Source organism: Epinephelus fuscoguttatus, linkage group LG8, assembly GCF_011397635.1.
Source record: "Epinephelus fuscoguttatus linkage group LG8, E.fuscoguttatus.final_Chr_v1".
In the NCBI taxonomy this organism is placed as follows: domain Eukaryota; kingdom Metazoa; phylum Chordata; class Actinopteri; order Perciformes; family Serranidae; genus Epinephelus; species Epinephelus fuscoguttatus.
Genome location: NC_064759.1, coordinates 35,963,138 through 35,977,883, shown reverse-complemented (window position 1 = coordinate 35,977,883; position 14,746 = coordinate 35,963,138). Strand labels below are relative to the sequence as shown.

Here is a 14,746-nt window from a genome sequence, read left to right as displayed (position 1 = left end):
AAAAACAAATCACTGATTTGGGAGAGCATCTCACCTGTCCTGCAGTAAAGATGGCCACATTGCGCTCACTCTGCCCCAGGAAGGCCAGATTACTAGTGGGGAAGTTGTTCTCCTGTTCAGCTTTGCCTGTGGCCAGGTCAAAGATACAGTACCGTACCCAGTTACCAGTTTTCAGCACTGCATGGACTCCTGGAAGATGGAGAGTCAGTTAAGAATCAGAAATACAAATCTAGAGAAAACTACCAATAACCAAACCAACAGACTGATAACGTATATCAAAGATACACTGACATATAGAAACACAGGCGAAGACTTACCTTTGGAGTCAACATTCACAGCCAGAATCTCTGCCTTTTCTGGTATACAGAGCTTTTTAGGTGTGCGCTGAAAACAGTCAGGAACTTTAGGAGTCCCACCAGTTTTGACCACCTGCAAGGAAAAGATTGAAGAAAAGTAAATTAATATGAATGTCAGGTGGAGAGATTCTCACACTGGCACAGACACATTCACACTGAACTCCACATACTGAGATGGAGACAAGCAATATAGGATCAAGTTATGTTCATACCTGCAGCTCATCTATTCTGAGGAGCCTACAGTCCTGCAACAGTGATGATGGGTCTGAGTCAGTGGGAGCTGCAGTGCTCTGGTTGCTCATGCTGCTTGATGTCCCTGGAAACTTCACAGCAACGTATGCGCCATCCACTTTCAGCACCTAGAACATAGTATGAAGATGATACGTTGTGAAACTGAGATGTCATGACAAACCAGGAAGGCATTTTTATAATTTATAGCAGGGTATGAGAGAAGCCAGAGACTTTAACATCTGCATTATATTACTACATTTGCATTAACAGTTGATCTTCGATATATTGCCACATTTCACATGTACCCACCTTTCCTACAGGAACATTTTTAACGTCTTCCACAAACACCACCTCTCTGAGAGGCCACTGCTCCTCATTCACCTTCTCTTCCTCTTTGGGAGCTGGGGTAGAACGCCTTCGCTCTGAAAATAGTAGGACATGCTTACTTTGACTCCTGTGGTCACAGAATTTTCAATTAAGACACTAAATTAACATTTACGTCAATGGATTGGAAATGTTTTGGGATTATACTCAAAATTATCTGTGAAAAAATATACTGCTGACCAGGTGATAACAACAAGTGTGAAGTAGGGAAAATTAACTACCACCACTGACAGCTAGCTGTATGGTTCATATGTTAAAAGCAGGCAAAAAAGGCAACCAAACAAACCAGAGTCTATATTGTAAACTGGCCATACTTCATTCACGGGAGAACAGGGAGAGGGAAAAAACTTGCTGATAAAAGCCTGTGCACCATCTGTTTCAAAGTCAAAGGACTAATGAGAGCACAGAGTGAGAAAGAAATTGGTTCTGTGCCTGGGAGATAGAGAGGAAAGTCAAGACTTCAGTGTTATTGAGAGAGCTGGAGGTTAAGAGGGAAGAGATATCAAGAGAAAAGCTGACATACTGTAGGGCAGTGAGGCACTGCTAGCAATGGAGGAGGTATCACTGCAGGTAGACGCTGGGGAGGGAGGGGGACCCATCTCAGTCTTCACAAGCTCTGGCTTGCTTTCCGTCCTGTGGGTTAGCAGAGCAGGCTAAGCAAATTAATGCGCTGAGCACAGCTCTACAATAAAATACAAACGTATCCACTTAAAAAAAATACTAATAATCACTGCGTGACAGTTAATGCTGATATTGTGGCAGAATACAAATCAATATATAGGGAACAGTGCAAGCCTGATGACCAGGGAAAGCTAGATGTAACTGTTTAGTTTCTGTGTCCGCAGAGTGCTACGATCACAACAATCAACACAAGTTCAGCCTAATTCCCATAAATTCTGTGTAACCTTGCAATCTTGTCCAATCATTACAACTTGAAATTTGACAATTTAAAGCAATTAAAGTCAGTCAGATGTTAGCCGCTCCTGCAGGGCTTCTGCCCAACGCTTAATTATGACAAGTAGGGGATCCTGTTCGTTGTGCTGTGTTAGGTCATACTAACAGACCAAAGAGATTAGGAGAGCAGCTCACAAAGATAGTCCTTTAACGCTGCATCAAAGGACAGCAACAGCTGTTTGAGGGTGATCAGATGTCACACCCCAACCAGGCTTACCATCACAAATGGGTTCTAATTTTGTGGGAAACACTGAATGCTCAAAATAACAGGCTCCGAAAGCATGACATTTTTATCAATTTTCACTTGCCCCCACAATGTCATTTCAAAAAAGGAGAGAGGAAAAAATGCCTACAAATATCGCAAAAACCTCCATGAAATCCTAGAGGGACTGAAGGTTACTTCAATTCAATATTTAATATTAAATATGCAATATCTAAGAGTGCTTCATGGAATAAAACTATTAAAGAGAAAACCATAAAAACAGTCATAACTTCATTTACCACTTTTCTATGCAGTATATTATGCTGCTGAATTAAAAGTCAGACAGACTGCCTGCCCTGAGATATGCATTGTTTTTGGAAATATGTCTCATTAAATAAAGAAGTGTAGGATTCAGCTTTTGCAATAGTCTATTGTAAAAAAATAAATAAATAAATAAATAAAACACAATAAATTGTTAATATCAAAACCCAATACATATTAAATCTGGGGATAGGCATATTGTCCCCACTGCAATATCTACATTATGTAACCAGAGGGACTGAGTCTGTGTCCTCTATTAGTGGCTAAAAGAGCACTGAAATGAAATGATAGAAAACTATTCATAAACAAAAATGGACAGCTTTTTTCTACATAAAATGAAACTGACTTGATTTCCTGGGTCTTAGTGGTCTTTTCCATGTTTTTGAGGCTCTCTGGTGAGCGCAGCTGGAACCTGCAACTGTCGTTCATGTTCCAGACAGACTCCAACAGGACGCCCACTTTAGGAATCCCAGCACTGACAGAAAAGGCCACTGCACCGGCATGGTAGAGGGGGTTATTCCTCAAGCACACCTTAGGAAGGAATCGGCAAATTTATTTTACACTAACTGCAAGGCTTATGCTGAGCTCATACCAGGACTCTTGAAGAAAATGTCTTAAGACAGACCTTTAATAAACATTAAAACAGGAAATTCTGTCTTACCTGTGTTCCCACGGTGATGTTTGGTATCGAGGAGATGCCAGCACTGGACTTTGGCTTTTTGTTCTTGGCTCTGGCCTTTTCAAGCATTTTCTTCCGTTGACTAAAAGGCACAACACCCCTGCAGACAGACACAAGCATCAAAGAGTCAAAACTTTGCTGACATTTATACCTTTCCTTGACATATACCACTCTCATTGTGAATTGACACACATCAATTTGTAAACCTTTCTAAATGTCAGGTCTGCAGGAAAATTTGCATTACTTGCTACATGTCCCCATTGTGTATTCTGTCACAAGAATGCAGAAAAAAACAAGGGTGTATGGTGTATTTAAAAAAATTCAAGGGACTTCTACACTTCAAATAAAGGTCTTAAATCATGTTAAGTATAGTGTCCGTTTTCTGGCAAGGCAAAACTTACTAAGAATAACTGTACTTTTATGAACAAAGAGAATTGCAATGCCATAATTTTCCTAAGTTTCCTAGGATGAATACCACCCACCTTCTATTGAAGCAACTAGCAACTAACTAATGCAGTAACAGAAGCTCTTCCTATTACTAACACTGTGAACTAGAAATGTTAAAATTAGGGCTGCCCCTTGAAAGTCAGAGATTCAAATCATCCTTTGGAGACCCCTCAGTCGACTGAGATTACTTCAAGTAGAGCTGTGTAGTGTACTTCTGGGGACATTTTGGTCCCTAGATTTTGCTCTTGACAGCTTCGGACACAATACAGCAGCACAGAAGAGGAGAGACTCTGCACCGTAAGGCTTTGAGATAACAAAATCTTCTCTCCTCTGCTCATAAGTGGTGACTTTACAGCTCCCAGCAACTTACAATACCGTCTCTGGCTTTTGTTTTATACCCAGAGTTGGCAAAAAATATTATTACACCTTTCTGATCTATCGTTAGCGTAGTTAGCTTGTTTCCTACATGCTACTGTCACGATGAACATCCAGCTGAACCTTGTTTAAACTTATAAACTCTATATGCAACAAAAAAGATAACTGAATATTCGTTTTGAACCGGCAAATCTAACTAAAGTCAGATGTGGCCCTATAATAACCTACTGTTTTGCATTTGACTTTGATGAACAACTCTGCTACACTGAAGAGGATAACAAACCACAGCGGCATCCAGGAGGCAATGTTATACACAAATAATTATAAGTCCATTCAGTATAGTTTCATGGAAAAACATTTTTTGTTCTCACCACCAGTAGAGGCTATTCTCCAGCTGTGCACACGTGTAGAGTGCACAGCAGTGCAGTGACACCATACGTTCGCCCTGCAGCTCAGGGAAAGCCTGAGCACTGTGCTCCAGCTTAGAGGCCACTGTGCTCAGTGTGTCGTCCACCCAGGTTGCCACCTGTACCACACACACAAACATAAATTGATGAACAATTCACTGAATACATATTTGTAATGTGACTATGGCTAATAGGTAACTAAAGAAACATTCTCTCATAATTATACAACTCCTCCTGTGTTTGAGTACTGTTACCATGAACAAACACATGTTCTTAAATCAAGAGTCGCAATCATCACCTACCTTGTTGGTCTCTGTAGCCACAGTGGCTCTGATGCTATTGGCAGACAATAAGGTGATCTTCTCATTGGCCAGGCCCAGGAAGGATACACGTGGGTGATGAATTGAAGGATTCTGATGGAGCAAATGACAGAAAAGTTGGTTATATGAGGTCTAAAACATGTAATAAAACACCACTGCTTTTGAAACAGATAGATGCTTTTTTGCTACGAAAAAAGAAACACTAATTCCAATGACATAGTTTGAATTCTCCACCTGTGCATTCCTGTAGGGTTCAGGTTCGCTCCACTTCCACTGATAAAGCTCTCCTTTGGAGCTGACAGCCACCAGCTCTGAGAACATGGCTCCGATACTTACAAACTTCACACCATCCTGGAAAGAAAATTAGATATCTCAATAAGTGTCTGATCAAGCGAATCTTAACTCTAAATGTTCAATGAACTGAATTTGCTACTAGTTGAATCCAACCAGCTGTAGAGACATTTCCAGAAAGTCAAAGGTAAAAGATCAAAGCTGCACTAGCATCATAGCAAAGGTTTGTATTTCTGTGTTTTAAATAAAATATTGAATTAACAGCTCTGTTTGTGCTCCTCCTACCTTGTCAGGCCACCATTGGAGCTCCTCTCCCAAGGAGACAGGGCTCTGGACTGGGATGCTCTTCTTGTCCAAGCTGGGCTCACCCTCGCGGCTGGTGGAGCCTCGCTCTGTGTCAAACGAGGCCCCGTCCAGCCACCGGCGCTCGCGTAACCTCAATACAGACTCACGCTCACGCAACAGCTCTGAGTCGCGCTCTAAGGGAAGAAGGAGAACTGGTATGCAATAAGGTCACACCAGTGGGATAGAAGTAAGCCACTCTCTGGGAAAGACCCGTCAACATAGTTTTAAGAATAGAGAGAGAAAGATAGATTCTTTAGAATCACTGTAATGCAAATCAAAATTGCAGTACTAAAGATTGAGTGGGAGTCTAAATTATACTGATGGGTGAGTCAGTTTGCACGCTCATATGTTAAAATGCGAGGTAGAAGAGGAAGTGGATAGATAGAAAGAAAGAAAGCATGCATATGGGCTAAAAGTGGGCTAGGTAGGGTTTTTAGAATAGACTGCCTTTAAGGGTCCCTGTTAAGACAGGTGGGCCTAGCGGGCCTTTCTCAGAGAGCTCTCAGTATGTACTACAGCCATGCAGCATACAACACCAAACATTTATAACCTGTTAAACCAAACACCCATATTACAAGTCAAGCTTAACAGACTGAAGAGAAAATTTCCCCAGCAAACAAACAAGCTAATACCATTTCATTTCACATTAATTCCTGCAAAACCTAGACTAGCTTAAGTATACATAAGGCAAAGAGGAAAATATTTTCTGTCACTGGTCTTAAAAAGGCTTTGCCTGTTACATAAATCTATCTTTTTCAAAACTAAAGCAACTGGCAATTTTTTTTACAGTTCATCTAAAAAAACATACTGAACAAACACTGCGTTTGCTTTCCCAACTTTTTTGCTACTGTTGTCTTATCTTTAATAAGCTATTAAAGCTCCATCCCCACAACAAAAGCCATCACCAGTGTTGCCACCAAAGCCTGTCTAACACCCTGTCTTGCCTTAACTTGTCAGAAGTGAGTTGTTGAGTTACCTCTGGAGGATCCCAGGCGAGACAGTGAAGAGCGCCTAAAAGAGGGGTAGCCAAAGTAGCTGATGTCTTCAGAGAACATGGCATCGGCATCAATTATCACACTGGGATGAGCTGAATGAATGTCAGCATCCAACAGGGACATCAGGTCCTCTGCAGGGGGCAAAGGCACAAAAGGATGCAAGGTTTAACAAAAAAATATTTCTTTAATGAATTTGCCAAATACTGCCTTGCCAGTTACAATTACTATAATTAAATTATTTGAACAGTGTATAACTCTTCCACACAGGCCTATTTATATTTTAATATGGTGAACTCCTGCTGAGCCTGAACTCCCTTCTTAAGTATTTATGTGGCTAATGGAATTGAGCTTATTCAAAAAACACAATAATATTGCTTGATATAAGCCACTGTCCTTTCTGTCTCCATTTGCTGTTTTTGTTTTGACAAACCTCCAGGGAGGTAAGACTCGCTTGCTGTGTCGTCTCCATCATCTCCATCTTCATCATCCCGACTCAGCAGGTTGTTAACGGCGAGGTTGACATCCAGGTTGGTCCTCTGTAGCTCTCTAATGATCACACTCCTGGACTTCCCCTGAAGGACAACCTGGGCCTAAGATAAAGGACAACAAAGCAGAAAACACATTTTATTGGTATTCACTTGTTACTGCAGATTAGAAGGTAAGTGTGCACTGTTTTATTCCAATTCAGAAAATTTCAAAGAAAATATTTTTACCTGAGTAATAAGTTCCTCTGGGATGACAGAAGCTGGAATGACTGGCTGAGGCTGGCTACCCAGCAGGCCCGAGCCACGATCCCTTCCTGTGCGGATCACCCTGGTCTGTCGGCGGGAATCGCGGGCTGCTGTTGATGACCTGCCCGACGTGCCTCCGCCACCGCCTCCACTGCCGCCCCCTCCTCCTCCACTGCTGCCACCTCCAGCTCCACCTCCCCCTGCTCCTCCTCCACTTCCACCTCCTCCACTGCCTCCATTAACACCAGAGCTCCAGCGACTCCTGTTACATACAGTGCAAGGCCATGGTCAGACACAACTGCCAAAAAAACACCATCTGACTAACAGAGCAGACTCAAAACACGCACACATCTGCAAACGAAGGGGTTCAGCCTTTGTGACAGTGAAGACAGGGCAGTACAGACTGAGAAGGTTTTGCATCAGCGGCATTTAAAGGAAGAAGAAATTAACTAAATGATGGCAATTTTTTCTGACTTAAATCAGGTATTCTAAGAGCAAAAGCTTACATATGTAGGATATTTTACTTTCATTTTGTTTCAGTTCAACATTAAACTGTAAGGGTGCAAGTTAAGAGGGTTATTTTGCAGCTATTTCGGTTCAGCACAACTTCAGTATCAGGACCCACAACAACTATATTTTGAGGAGGAACTTTCCAGTGGTCACTAATAGCAAAAGCACAGAGAAGACTGCATTCTGCAAATTTAGCAGAGTCAGTGAATATGGCAATGCTTTTTTGATTTATGCCGTTTGGTGGACACATTTATCCATTACATTTTACAGCACCCTAAGGTTCTCTCTTCAGTATGAAGAACCCTGCGGGGAATACACCCCTAACCCACTGCAGCATCAGTGCTGTGCTCTGAACACTGAGCTTACACAGGACCGTTTGTCTCTGTCAACCCTGCCAGAACTTACCCAAGGGTGTTGCCTGCCAGTCTGCCCAGTGTGTCAGAGCCAGACAGGAACCAGGGCGGATCACTAGTCCTGCCTGGCCTGGAGCTCCTTCCTGTCCCTGAACCACTGCTCAACTTTGAACTGGAAACAAAAGATGGGAGATCAGTTACAAACCTATAGAAGTCCCACACAGGACCAAAAGACTTTCTTTTATTACCTGGGTTAACAGAAGCTAAATTCACCCAAGGCTTGTTAAATTATACCCCTTGGTTCAGGATTCATTTTCTTTAAATATTACACTGTGAAACAGGAGGGGGTATTTTGGAGACTAGCATGGCAACACCCTTGGGAATCTGAATTGGCTGCAACTCGTTCCTCGTTCAAGACTTTCCTTTTTTTTTTTAAAAGTTCTTGGGGTTTTGGGGCTGCAACTGCTTCTCCTATTTCAAGATTTCTTATAATGAATGCCTTCTGAGTTTAACCAAAAGTTGTTTGCTTCAATATTCTTAACTGTTTTGTTCTTAATATTTTTGTTATAATGAGTTTAAATTGTGTTTTGCTGTGGCAAGGGAACTAAATTATGACAACTCTGCCAACATTTCATATACCATGGACTAACACTGAATTCAGATACAGATACAATCACATTTAGTACCATATTGTAACAAAGGACAATGATACAGAGACAGGGATTCAAATGATTCAGATGCAATACAGAGAAACAGCAACTGTGTCTACAAGCTGTCACAACCAGTATAACTTCTGATACAATTCAAAATCACAGACGATATTAGGCTGTGTTCAGTGAGCTGACAAACTTGCCAAAGACAACCTGCCACACTCCTTTTCATAGGCTTCCCAGCGGCCCACAGTGGTGCTGACTGAAAAGCTATACAGTGTGAAACCATCTCATCTTCTTTTGCAAGTCTGCAGCTGGGAAAAACATGTGTTCTGCAGAAAAGTTTGGAGCAGGGAGCTCCTCAGCCTTTTACAGCCTGATTCACATGCATATTTAGCAGCTAGAGGGGCCTTGAAAGCTCTGAAATCACTGTTGGATGTTGTTCTCCTGGCAGAGTATCGACAACTATCAATGAGACATTCACCAAAAATACATTCACCTAGCCAACACAAAACAGAGCAGCTAGTAAAAAAGGATTTTTATTAAATAGCACACACTTGTACAGCCAAGGAAACTAGCTTTCAGAAAGTTACACAAACAATTTTGGGACTGTCTTGCAGTTGGTTGTTTGGTGTAAAAATCAGAATAAAGACAGAGATATTTTATATTAGAAACCAAATATGTCACTGGAATGGATTTAGCTTTGGGGAATAACTCTCCAAAAAGCAGCTCTGTATTAAGAATGACTTAATATATAACATAATCTTAACAAGCACAAAACCAAAGCATCCCCCATTCCAACAGCTGTCTGTTGGGAGGACTTTCAGGGAATAGACCTGTAAAGTATTCAGACACGTTTTACTCCTGAAAGATTGAAATCTTTGTAGCACATAGACAAAGTATCATTCTACAAGTGAAATCAAGTCCAACAGCTTCATACTCAGCCAATAGGGGCACACGAGTCGAATTCAAATCACAGCAACCACCGTCAGTAAGCTTGAGCACGCTCAGTGCGTCTTGTTCTAGACATATCCACAAGCAATCTGTTTTCCAACTCGGTGCCAAAGCTAAAACTGTTTCCGGGACAGATCGCATCATAAAGAAGTCTCTCACCCATCGCTGCCATCCGGTTTGCTGAGCTCCAGGCGATCAGGCTGGACAGCAAAGCTGATTCTGCACACACGTCCATCCTAAAAGAGATGCATTGTTTTTAGTGTCACAGATCTGACAAGAGAAAACTCTTAAAGAAGGAAATATTGTATTTTAATGTTGAGTGCAATTTATCAAAGTAGGAATTGAAAACTACATAAAGCCCAGCATAAAATAACAACATAAAGCCACTTAACAACCCACCTCCATGTATGTGCAAATTATTACTGTGCATTAGTATTTAAGAGGTGCTGTATACTGGAATATGTGATTAATGTTATAGCCAAACGCATGAAGCCAGAGACCACGGGGTGCGCCAGCTAGCTAAGTCTTGTCCCAGTTGTGGTCTAATAGTTAATAATAAATTCATCAAATTCAGTGCCCCATCACGCTATTTTCCAAGCTACTGCAGCTGTTATATTTCACAGGACCCACATGACAGCAGTTTCCATGGAAACACAGCCAGTTTCATCTGATTTAGGCTGGAAAAACAATAGATGCGGACAGGTCCGTTGTCAATGTGTTTGTGAGAAGGAGAGAGCGAGAGAGAGCAAGAGAGAGAGAGAGCAGTGGAAGGAGGGGCTGAGGGAATTGTTGCACTGAGCGCAACTTTGCAATTAAATACAAATTTACTCATTTTAAACAGTAATAAAATAGAAACTCAATGAGACACTCAATGTTGATATTGTGGTGGGTTGGCACAAATAAATCAATGTATGGGAACACTGCTGTGCCATCAGATTAGACATTAAGATTGCCGCTCCATTATGTTTGATGTCTGTTTATGCACAACTGCATTGCAAAGATGGAAGGTGTAATATCTGACTCCACATTCATCCTGAACCGATTCCATCTGCATGCCCCAGTTTGCTGACATTTCTGTCAAAGCTCAAATATACAAACTAAGGTTAATCACTTCATGCCTCTTCAGTGTGTCTATAGCCCTGATCAAATTGGATTAGCCCGACTGTGGTGGAGTCCTGAATATAAACACCACATGTAATCTGTTAAATCTAGTCCACAATTTCTACACAGCCAGAAAGTAAAACAGAAGCAAATCAGCCGGTATTTTAAAGCAAAGTCAAAGGTCGTCTGATATTAGTGACCCAATTTGAGGTGAAATCTTCCTATTATACTGAACTGTTTTGGTGAGCAATAAATTAATCATAAACATAAACTCTACATCTCTGAGTGTTTCATCAATGCTAATGATGTAATGTCTGATAGCATTACCTCAAGGAGAAATCCGGCATGGTTTGGACCAACAACACACTGTTTTAGGGTAGCCTGCTCCAGCAGACTGAGGTGTGGATGACTGCATTTGAAAAAATAAAAGGAGCACAAAGATAAATAAGACAAATACAGGATTAAAACCAAGGTCCTGTTTACAACAACTGATGAAATTAAACAAAGCAGCCTTCAGTTGCAATGCTGACACCAACTTACCTATTATAGCTGTATTTGTTGAGTTTTTCTGAGACTTCACGGAGCCTGGCAAGAAGAGAAAGACAAAATTAATGAGTATAAGTCCTGTTTAAAAAACAGTTAATGCAGATTAATGTGCGCAATTCAGAAATGCAGTGCAGGAAGACACTTTAAAACATGACCCATGGATAACATAAATCATGTTGATTTACCCTAACAAAGACCATTTAGGTGCATTACAAATGGCTTCAACTCATCTTTTCAATTTCTCTCATAAAGCAAAGCAATACCAGGACATACTAGCATATGTAGTATATATTACTTTTCACAAGTTTGTTGAACATAATAAACAAACAAATATAAGGCAAATTAGGAGCATAGCATATGTTGGTTATTATGGCAAATTCAGTTTTCTGCATAATGTTTTACTGTTAGTTTGATATGTCAAATACCGCCAAAAACTGCAGTACCCATGAGCCCCATTGGCTATTACTATAAAGAAGATGCTAACCAGAGAGGCGAGTCAGAGTTGTTGCATATTTTTAACACCATGTCATTGAGGATCAAGTTGCTTCATTGATTCCCAAATACTCCAGAATTCAAAATTGAATAATAAACACTGCATTTCCAGGGTTATAAAAAGATTTTTACTTCTAAAACACCTGCCAGCCAAAATCTCTCCTCACTACAATAGAGCAAAGCAATTGTCAAGCCTGCCACTCAAATATAACAATGTCTGCACTGGTAATAAATATGTACAGACACTACCAAAACTATATATTCGATAGTGTGCTCTTTCTCTTTTCAAAGCAGTCTACCTAATTAACTGCCTGTTGCAATTCACTGTCTAATTACCTTCTTCATTGTTTGCACTCCAGATTTCCGTTTACTTCCACACTCACATCAAATATACACAAACATCCCAACAGTCTGGAGAAATAGGCTAGCATTAATCCAAACATGCTTGACCACATATGAGGAGATGTATTGTATCGTGCTTGAAATTGCGTAGTGTTTGTGAAGAAACATGCATCAACTCTTGACTCCTCCCACTGCTTTGACTTATGCTGTCATCTTGAATATATAGTTCTGCAAACTGTTTCTTCCACGTGGTCATTACACACAGATATAGAAGTACCAGGTCACCTGTTGTGATGAATGACCTCATTCAAACGCAAAAGAAAGGATGTCAACAAATGCCAACTGGCATTATTGGATGGGAGGCAAGAATAAGACAACTCATTTTAGTGGTAAGTGTAAATGCAGTGCCATTATGGAGCATGAAAACTATTTAGACACAATTTACATCATACCAGGTGTAAACCAGAAAATACTTTCAGAAATCTTGCTCATGACTGCACAAAAACAAGAGATGAGGAATGAAAAAATGTCCACATAGATGTACAAAGTTCAAATGTAAATATGCTGCATTTTTTTCCATTGTCCTTGTCATTACTCTGCTAAATGAAACATGCCCTCAGGCTGACAAAGAAAAGTCTAAAATAACACGAAATTGTGAGAGATACAAATAATAAATGCGGAAATCTCCTCACAATACAGAAGAACAATAAAAGCCCATGCAGCAATCCAAACACTACAGGAAGGTATCAGAAAATTATTCACACATCATCCAGGTCAGTCATTCACTAACCTACCCATCAAACCACTCTAGCACAGATGCAGAGTCTACTCGCCTCAATGAGCAACTGAAAACAGTTTCACTAAAGCACAGCAAAAATATATTAAACATCCATCACACTACAGGAGGAATAGCATTTGCCATTCTTCTGCGCTAAACTAATGTGTCTATGCAGACCTCCGTTAGGTCAAACAAACCACTGGCATTGGGTTGAGGAAATCTGACCGGATGTTCATGCCAGGCAAGAGCTTCAAATGAGCCAAGCTGGACCAAGCCTTTTTACTTCAGATAGAGGCACTTATCTGCTTTGACAACTGCAAGTTCCTTCATGGGGAAGAGAGAGGAGGGGGCCTCCCAGCAGCACATGGTGACTGTAGCATGCAATGGCATGCATGCCTGGGGATGAAACAGCCATGACCTCTTTAAGGAACCAATGGTCCATACCACCAAGATGTCTGAGTGACTTTCTCAATAACCAGCATAACCAGCAAAGTAACTGAGCTTTCCCATCAGTCAGAACAAAGTGGGTCCCCCAGTGTAAGATAGTACGTCCACCTGCAAAAAAGCTTTCAAATACTCTAAGACTGTACCCAGTTCTTAATCTCAAGGTCATTCTAAAAACACTTCCTAACCTCTTTGTCTTTAAGTAGAACAACTCATTAATCAGTTCAATCTCAATGGATGATATAAATAGGTTTATCATAAATCACATGTTCTGCCAAATTACAGGTCACACACAATTTCCTAGACCTTTCTTCCACCTATTACTGTCTCATGATCTCTTCAGTTTTTGATTTTCCTAAAGAAAACCCATTAAACGCAGTGCGATGCATGCCAGCATGTCACTACTAACAATATTGTGTGCAATTAAATTAACTGTCGGAGTATAATGTTACTGCTGGTATTTGGGTGACAGTGAAAAGAAAAGTGTATGATCATGTGAACACTGAATAATCCAGCATCGATCATAAACACTTCATAAACCTTGGCTTGTCCCTTTACTAAAGTAGATAACAGGATTAATGTAAATGCAGTGTTGCTAACTGTGCTTCGCTTCATAACTTAATCTCGCAACGCAATGTTAATAACAGTCAAATGAAATTCTTATCCCCGAAGATGATGACAAATAAGCTGGGCCACTAAACTCTCAAAATACCCCGACACAAAAGACACTGAAACACAAATATTTGGCTTTGTCAAGAGCGTGGTAGCAAATTAGCTTGCTAGCATTAGCAGCTAGCTGTCTGTTAGCTGACGTTAGCTACTTCATTGATCATGATAATCAACGAGACGCCCACAAAACAAACACTGACACATTTCAAAACAATGTTTATGTAATACATGCACAAAAACTCGTATATTTTCTACAAAATTCCGTTTTACGACCCTTATTTCCCTCTCTTTTCCCCATCCCCCAACCCGCATTGTCTATCTCAACTTTGACTGTGAGCCAATCCTTCCAGAGAATCAAGGAAACAGCCTGCTAGTGTTAGCTATTCGTACGATGGTCAGTTAACGGGCTAGCATCTAGCTAGCACCGGACCGACTGTTTGGGTAGCAGCAGGCTAACGAGGATTGTTCAAGATGCCGGGCCTTGTTTCAACCCTGGGGGGTCATTTAAATTATTTAAACCAGGCTGAAAACGCATGACAATGTCAACGTTGTTCGCAAATACAATATCTAAAACTATATACCATAACCCGTACGTAGATATTCATTTAAATTCTTCTTATCAACGGGCCGCAACAAAATACCTGTCATTGAGCTGATCCTCGGTCCCGGGCAACGGGTGAACCACGAAGTGTATAGATGTCATGGGGTCAATCCAAAATCACACACAGGCGTGTGAAAGATGTGGAAATTGTTATTCTTTCGATAACTGTAATTATATGGATTCATAGGAATCGTTTAATGGCGAAAAACCTCGAGTTTAGATCCCAGCCTCCTCACCCACATGCCGCCATCTTAACTCTACCAAGCTT

The 14,746-nt window shown here is 40.8% G+C and overlaps 1 protein-coding gene across 8 annotated transcripts in view; it reads right to left on the bottom strand.

Moving 5' to 3' along the window:
• Window positions 1-14,746, bottom strand: part of ubr5 (ubiquitin protein ligase E3 component n-recognin 5) — a 36,560-nt gene extending 21,814 nt beyond the window's left edge. For 6 of the 8 annotated variants that reach the window (XM_049583041.1, XM_049583042.1, XM_049583045.1 and 3 more), the window contains exons 1-19: window positions 14,519-14,746; window positions 11,147-11,191; window positions 10,934-11,015; window positions 9,665-9,741; window positions 7,954-8,073; window positions 7,021-7,300; window positions 6,738-6,897; window positions 6,289-6,438; window positions 5,253-5,464; window positions 4,911-5,027; window positions 4,659-4,769; window positions 4,321-4,475; window positions 3,110-3,227; window positions 2,795-2,979; window positions 1,495-1,604; window positions 897-1,009; window positions 569-715; window positions 318-429; window positions 35-189 (exon numbers count right to left, since the gene is read on the bottom strand). In XM_049583041.1, the coding sequence (XP_049438998.1) occupies window positions 35-189; window positions 318-429; window positions 569-715; window positions 897-1,009; window positions 1,495-1,604; window positions 2,795-2,979; window positions 3,110-3,227; window positions 4,321-4,475; window positions 4,659-4,769; window positions 4,911-5,027; window positions 5,253-5,464; window positions 6,289-6,438; window positions 6,738-6,897; window positions 7,021-7,300; window positions 7,954-8,073; window positions 9,665-9,741; window positions 10,934-11,015; window positions 11,147-11,191; window positions 14,519-14,580 (2,511 nt within the window). In that variant the 5' untranslated portion in view covers window positions 14,581-14,746. The remainder of the gene's footprint in view (window positions 1-34; window positions 190-317; window positions 430-568; window positions 716-896; window positions 1,010-1,494; window positions 1,605-2,794; window positions 2,980-3,109; window positions 3,228-4,320; window positions 4,476-4,658; window positions 4,770-4,910; window positions 5,028-5,252; window positions 5,465-6,288; window positions 6,439-6,737; window positions 6,898-7,020; window positions 7,301-7,953; window positions 8,074-9,664; window positions 9,742-10,933; window positions 11,016-11,146; window positions 11,192-14,518) is intronic. The other 2 variants (XM_049583044.1, XM_049583049.1) reach the window with 2 other exon arrangements.